Source organism: Eptatretus burgeri, chromosome 13 (assembly GCF_056783735.1).
Source record: "Eptatretus burgeri isolate ZD-2024b chromosome 13, Ebu_testis_v1, whole genome shotgun sequence".
NCBI lineage: Eukaryota > Metazoa > Chordata > Myxini > Myxiniformes > Myxinidae > Eptatretus > Eptatretus burgeri.
Genome location: NC_140973.1, coordinates 39,613,613 through 39,621,112, shown reverse-complemented (window position 1 = coordinate 39,621,112; position 7,500 = coordinate 39,613,613). Strand labels below are relative to the sequence as shown.

The following is a 7,500-nucleotide window of genomic DNA, read 5'->3' as shown; positions in this document are numbered from 1 at the left end:
TCACCGAACATGTCACCTGCGCTAGCTAAGGAGGGTGGGTGCAAGGCATTATGAGGCTGAAGGACAATAATGAGCTATCGAGTGACGTAAAAACTGTGTGAAAATGTTACGACCTGTTGAATTTTGACTCACCAAGTCTGGAAGGAAAGATCACATTTGCTGCTGTTGGTGTGCTCTCAATGACTCCAGCTGTATATTTGTGAACACATGGAAAGCAGTCAGTTGCGTTTGGATATTTTGTGTGAACTCAAACTCAGAAATGGAGTTTAGAAATACAAGAGGATGGGTCAGGAAGTTTTACCCCACCCAAAAGTAACCAGAAACCTGCTATTCACATAAGATTAGTCAAACAATCACCTCTATATGCACGGCAAATGTAGCCAGCCGTGTTTGTGCAGGAGTGCTCTTCCCAGCTGAAAGCTTTCGAGGAAATCGCCACACAACGCTCGTCCACTCCACTTGAGTCTCTGTTGCCGCCTTGCTGACGTGAGGCCCGAAGACGAGTGTAACTTATTGGACTCCCATCCAACCAGGATATTCCACCTAGTAACAGGAGCAGTATCGAGCAGAAGAATCAAAGCCATGTCTTCAATACATAGTTTAAAAAAGCCATGATTTTAATAGATACAATTAAAAGAGATGTAAAATGTCATAGCCCCCGGTTTTTTTTTCGTAATTTTGCTGTATGGGTTTAAAGGGAAAGTCAATATTTATGTAAAACCAAAACGGCCGCCAGTCTACCAGTCCGCCATCTTTGATGAGATCACAAAATAAAGTGAGGGGCACATGTACACCATCATGTACTGTGCTTGTACGACGTCAGACCATCCAAGTCTGAGAAATGGTTGGTGTGGTGTAGCCTGCGGGCATGCAGGGCGGGGCATGATGGTGGGAGGAGTGGTCGTGGTGGTCATCGTGTCTGCCAGGAATATAAGGAGTGCGCGCCGCCTGAGGCGTTGGAGTGATGCCGTAGTCCCCCGGCTTGTGAGTGTGCTGAGTACGTAATAAAGGAGAGCTGCGGGCAAAGTACGCCCGCGCTCGTGCTTGTGCAACACAGCCCGGCTCGACTGTTCCCCCGCTCGTGTCTGCCTGCTAAGCATCTTCTACACGACACTACGGTTGGCTGACGAGGATCTTCGGATCGACGTGTGCAGGGTGGTGGCTGGGTTCGGCGTGGCAGCGAGTAACTCAGCGCACCTTGCGCGGTTCGAGGTTCCGGAGGAGTACGCATCGCGAAGAGCGTGTCGCAGGTTCGCTCGCCGCGCGCACAGGCTCCGGAGCCAGGAGGCTCGCCGGCGCGGCCGGCTCAGGCATGACAGGAAGTCGGGGCACGGCACGCGGACGCGTGCCCGCCTTCGTCGGAGTCGACTTCGGCCACGTCAGGTGGGCAACGGCCGCGCTCAGTGTTCGTTTTATTGAGGCGCGACAAATCGGGGGAATGATTTCTGCAAAGCCACGGCTAAAGAACGAGGACATGCGGTTCGGCTCGAACGCGGCGTTGGACGTCGCGCAAGCTCTGAAGAATGTCCGGGGTCTCGATGGTCGGGGCGCAGTAGATGGTCCGGGGGTCAGCGCGATGTGCCAGGCGCGTACGGCTGCGCGCAAGGTTTGCGGCGCGTGTCGTGGGCGAGCGTTGCAATGCAATCACTCGGACGGCGGTCTGAGCACTCGAGGACGTCTACGTTGTGTGTGCCGAGAGTCATCGCCCATCATTACAGTCATAGATGGCAGTGTGCGAAGCGGTCCTTCCGTCCCGGGTCAAGACCTACTGCCGGCATGGTGTTCGGTGCATGGCGTGCACGGTAACGCCCCGGGTCGAGTTTGGCGGCCGGGGCACGGAGATTCCAGCGACCCGGAGCGGGAGATGCTGCCGGTGTTAGACCTGCGTCCAATTGATCCGGAGATGACAAGATCAGTGGCAGGGGAGGTTGAGGTGACCGGGGAACTGATGCTGCCCATGTTGAGCCTGGTTTCAGTTGGTCCTACGGTGACAGGACCGATGCCAGTGAATGTCGAAGTGGTCGGGGCGCTGATCGGGTGTCGAATTGAGTCCACTCGTGCTGCCCTCGCATCGCGCACGTACACCGGCGAAGCGATTGCGCCGCTTGCGGCGCCCGACGTCTCGGTGCTCTACCGGGGGCGAAGCGCCCTACTCACGGTGTTCGTGGTGCGAGGGGAGGGGCCCGTCCTTTTGGGTCGGGACTGGCTGGCGCACCTCGGGCTGGATCTCCAGTTCGTACCTCCAGGTGTGCCGGTGCTCTCTTCGATGCTTTCGTCGAGTACCGAGGGCGAGGTTCTGGCGGCGGGAGCCGCGTCGATGCAACGGGAGCGGCCGTTCGTTGCTGCCTGCAACGGCGGTGTGCGGTTCGGGAGCAGCAGGAGCCGTGCCAGCTCTCGCGATGAGCTCTCGCGCGTCGGCTGCGTTCATGGTGCGAGGTGCGCCGGTGTTGTTCGGGCAGCTTCAACGGGTTGCGGTGAGCCCGTGGCGTTAAAGGAAGTCGCGAGTCACAACATCGAGTCAACAACCAAGAGACGGACTCGTGATGTGGGTTGTGGGTTGCTGTTCATTGCATATTTGTTTTTCATTGCTCGAGTGATGCGGTTTAACGTTGTTGAAATAAATGCCAACAGTTCATGTGTGAGAATGGGTTTGGCTGAGATCAATCGATGGGATTTGTATTCTGATCAATGTGATGTGGGGGCTTTGGGAGCGGTGGGGGCGAATAAAGAGGGTTTATTGGCCTCCAGTTGCCCCAGGCCACGGGTAGTTGTTTTGTCAGGTGCTGGGATTTTATCAAAAGAACGCGCTGTACGGAAAAATGAGTTTGCAATGGTTCCAGTACTGTTCCTATTGATTTATGACGAGCCTGTAGTTAAAGTGTGGTTTGAATGGAGTTGCGACCGTCTAACTGCCGTGGGGGTCTCGGAGATCGACTCGGAGCCGGGACTCATGCGCTGGTCGGCGTTACCCCCACCTCTGCTTTCAGCAAGGTCAGACGTGCCTGGCGCCTGGGGCGCGGCTCTCTGGGTTCGCTCAAGGCCGTTTTGGCCATGCGGTGGCATCTCAACTGATTGTGGTGCGTGGGTTGTTGTGGAGCATTGGTTGCATCCAGCCAGCGGCGCTGTTCAGCGCCCCCAGCCAAGGTCAATCGAGTCTGGCGCTGCCACCACGGCTTCCAGACAGCGGGCTTCCGGCCTCGGAATGTTTATCTGCTTCAGGTCTGCCTGGGGGGGGGATGTGCCGCCTTGTGGGCCGGAGGCGTTAGATGGTGCCGGGGGAGGTTTGCTGCGGGAGGTTGCCGCGACCTCGGCGAGGGCCATGTAAGCATGAGCCGCCTGGGGGCGTTTTCGCTGTGTCGTGCTGCTGTGCTTCTCCAGTAGCTCGCTTCACACGTTGTATGATGTGATGTGCTTTTATACTTCGCTGTTTTCTTTTTTGTACCTTGTCTACTGTTGTACCGTAATACTTCGTGCTGTTTATGCTTATTATGATGGTGATCATTTAATAATCATAGTTTTAGGAGGGAGGAGTGTGGTGTAGCCTGCGGGCATGCAGGGCGGGGCATGATGGTGGGAGGAGTGGTTGTGGTGGTCATCGTGTCTGCCAGGAATATAAGGAGTGCGCGCCGCCTGAGGCGTTGTAGTGATGCCGTAGTCGCCCGGCTTGTGAGTGTGCTGAGTACGTAATAAAGGAGAGCTGCGGGCAAAGTACGCCCGCGCTCGTGCTTGTGCAACACAGCCCGGCTCGACTGTTCCCCCGCTCGTGTCTGCCTGCTAAGCATCGTCTACACGACACTACAGTTGGGAATACATTTAAGGAACAAAAAGGCCACCAGTCAGCCATCATTCATTATCTTTGCACCAAGTTTGAAAAACATCGGTGAATGCATGTCCAAGAAATGGTTGAGGATGTGTTCAACATCGGGATATTTTTACAACTAAAATGGCCTCTTGTCGGCCATCTTGGATCTAATCTTGAGAAAACTGACGTGCACATGTAAGCCATCATTCGTTAATGGTGTGCAAAGTTTAAACAACATCGGTAAATGCATGTCCGAGAAATGCTTGAGGACGTGTTCAACATCAGGTTTTTTTTACAACTAAAATGCCTGCCAGTCGGCCATCTTGGATCTGGTGTCGAAAAAAAAGACGCACATATGCATACCGTCATGTATTATCTTTGTGCCAAGTACGAATCATATCAGTCCATACATATCCGAGATATGGTTGCGGACGCACATGCACGCATGGACACAAAAATCGAGACCAAATCCATAAGTCCCGTTTCGGACCAAGTCCAACAGGGGCTGGTAATATATAAAAACACGTACTACATACATAACGAGACCCCCTTTTGGTGCGGCCGTCCACAAGGCAGTACCAATCGGCGCTCGTGGTTGCTTAACGACCCACTGGAGCACGAAGTTATTCGTGCCCAGTAACCTCGAACTCGAGCACTTACCCTCGTGACAAAACTCGAACCCCGGATCCGTAACAACAGATGCTGTATAAAAGCGAAATGTTTGTTTGTTTGTCACCCCAATCCTCTGGGCTCCCAAGTCTAATCGTCACAAAACTTTATAGGACAACATTATTTTTTTATTACGATGCACCTAAATATGGGGGTTTAAACAGTCATTTTCTCACAATTCATAACTTATGAACACGCGAACTGCTACCTGTTGCCATCTCTGCGAAGGTGGATCCATTTTTTCAATGCTTCATATAAAGCCCAATTTTCTTTGGATTTCAAGCCGGATACCTCCATATTTGGTGACGTCGTGAAATCCCATTGTCAAATATAGTGTGAAATGTGAAAAATAAGTGTTAAAAAGTAAAGATTGTCATCAGGAGGAACCTGGATAGGATTCGGGTTTCAACTGCTCCTCCTTTACCCGCAAACCTATTCAGGTGCAGCCAAGTGAGCCTCATTAACAACAACAAAGAAATCAAAAATAATCCCAGATCAAAAAATGAAATAATTCTGGCTGCCGGAACATGTGTCCAATGAGGTTGAAATTTAAAACATATATTCCCCATCACTACGACATCATAATTTTGAAGTTTCTCGTCGAATGATGAAGCAGTTCGAGAAAGAGAATTTTAAAAATATTTTCCTTCAATCCAATATGGCTGCCAAACCATGCGACCTATCAATTATTCATGAACACCCTGGTATCCCCAAGGGTTTGGGAACGTGTGTCGTTTCTCCTCGATCTGTTCAGCCATTTTGGAGAAGAAGATTGTTGAAGGTTTTCTCTTTAAAGAATCCTCTTTGACCCCGATTTTTTAAATGATGTGAAAATTCTTCAGTACATCACGGGTGATGAAGATTGTAGTGAACTTTCATCGGAATTGTATGTGTAGTTTCGGAGAAGAAAGCAAATACATATTTTTGGGGGGCCAACCCCCCCCCCACCCCCTTAGATCCCGATTTTTATAATGTCATGAACAAAATTTGATACATCACGGGTGATGAAGGTTGTGGTGACGTTTCATCGAATTATGTGTTTATTTTCTGAGAAGAAAGCAAATACATATTTTGGGGGACAACCCCAGTAGACCCCCTTAGGGCCTGATTTTTTAATGGCATGACCAAACTTTGGTACATACAGGGCGATGAAGGTGATGGTAATGTTCCATCAAAATCATACGAGTAGTTTCAGAGAAGAATTTCAAGTATATGTGGATGGACGGATGGCCACGTCATCCCATAAGCTCCCGGGAACTATGCTCCAGGTGAGCGAAAAATCACACATTCCCCATGGGGAGCACTTGACAGGTGCCAAGTTTCAATTTTTTCCATGGAGATTTTTTGGAGCAACAGAGGGCAACCGTTTCTCCCTTTTTCCAACAAGGCTGCCACACCACGTGACCCATGACATCCTAATTATCATTAAAACATTTTACATGAGTAGGCATGAGTAGTGTTCAGTGAAAACTTCGTGTCAATATGACAAGCGGTTCCATAGAAAAGAGAATAACAAAATGCAGACACGCACGTACCGGGAATGATTGCTGAACCCCGCTTTTCAGTTTGCGAGCGTGTGCTAATAAAGAAATACAAGTGAGCAATTTTAACCACCACCCATTCCTCCCAATGGCACAATCTCTGAATGGGCCCCAGTGCATGATGATAAATTCTATACATGCACCATATGACCTTCTCGATTGCCGCAAGCTTAACACAGGTGATAAAGGGAGGGTGGGAGCAACTGAATAAAAGAGCAGAAAGGAAGCTAAAGATCCAGAGTGATGGGGTGACTAGTTGGACATTCCACGTGGTTTGCTCCCCACTGCGACTCTGGCCGAGCAACTCAGCTGACTCAGGCAGGTGTTGAGGCATGCATGCAGGTAGAGGTCTCGGTCATGATGCAGGTGGAGGTCTCGGTCAGAATTTCCTGCACCTGTCCCTTTTGATGACTCCAATGCAGCATTTGGTCTTCCGTTTGATTATGTTTGTGCCATATCTTGATGCTGTGTGGACTGATGGACTCCACTGTCTTCCTCCACTGATGGACATTTGTTAGCTTGGACCTGTTGCTGCATTTGAGCCTGTGGAGTAACTGCTGAAATCTATCTTTCTGGTTTTTTTCCCCAACATCTGTGTTCGTTGTTCCTTTCACAGTTCTTTCTACTTATTCACATTTCTCGTTATTCAATGTAATTCTTGCTTTTTCTTTACTTTTATCTCTTTTACTCTTTATTTCTCTCTGTCTTAATCTATCTGTCTCGGATAAGTAAAGTGAATTCTTGCAGAAAGTTTTCGGTAGGGCTCACTTGGATACACCTGGATGGGATTGAGGCTAGTAGAGTAGTGGCTGAAAGTAGCGTAGCGGCTGGAGTAGCGGCTGATGAGTAGCGGTGTATTCCCCGGTTAGAATAGGTGTACCATATCCCTGTGTCGTAAGAGATGACCAGGGTTGCATCAAGAAGGGCATCCGGCGTAAAACCTGTGCCAAATCATTATGCAGATCATAACGGATGATCCGCTGTGGTGACCCCAAATGGGAGCAGCCGAAAGAAGAAGAAGAAGAGGAGTAGCGGCTGAAACCCAAATCCTATCCAGGTTTCACCTGATGACTCCATATTTGCTCTTTACTTATCAGGGTTCCTTCTGATCATTCCAATGCAGTATTTGATCTTCCATTTGATCACAATACAGGTGGAGGTATCCAGCAGGATGCAGACAGAGGTCAACGTATGATGCAGGCAGAAATCAAGGTACGATGTAGTTGAAGGTTGGACATGTTGCAAGTGCAGCTACTCACCAACTGACTCACAAGCTGTGTCTATACTTTTTGGTACTATGTATAACTGTGCAAAATGAAGATTGTGCCTGTCCCTTTACAAAGCATGATCGATTTTACAAAATCTGAGTTCTCAGCACCTCAATGGCAAAAAGAGAAATAAATTTTCACATGTGTCCCTGGCAGGTATGAAGAGGGAGAGGTAAATAAGGAGGTTTGTATGGCTAAAAGGAAGGGGGTGAAAAGCAGG

The 7,500-nt window shown here is 49.7% G+C and overlaps 1 protein-coding gene across 1 annotated transcript in view; it reads right to left on the bottom strand.

Moving 5' to 3' along the window:
* LOC147014269 (macrophage mannose receptor 1-like) overlaps positions 1-7,500 on the bottom strand; it is a 150,372-nt gene that overhangs the window by 20,962 nt on the left and 121,910 nt on the right. Inside the window, exons 28-29 of the mRNA XM_085852082.1 lie at positions 358-543; positions 133-189 (exon numbers count right to left, since the gene is read on the bottom strand). Of these exons, the coding sequence (XP_085708208.1) occupies positions 133-189; positions 358-543 (243 nt within the window). The remainder of the gene's footprint in view (positions 1-132; positions 190-357; positions 544-7,500) is intronic.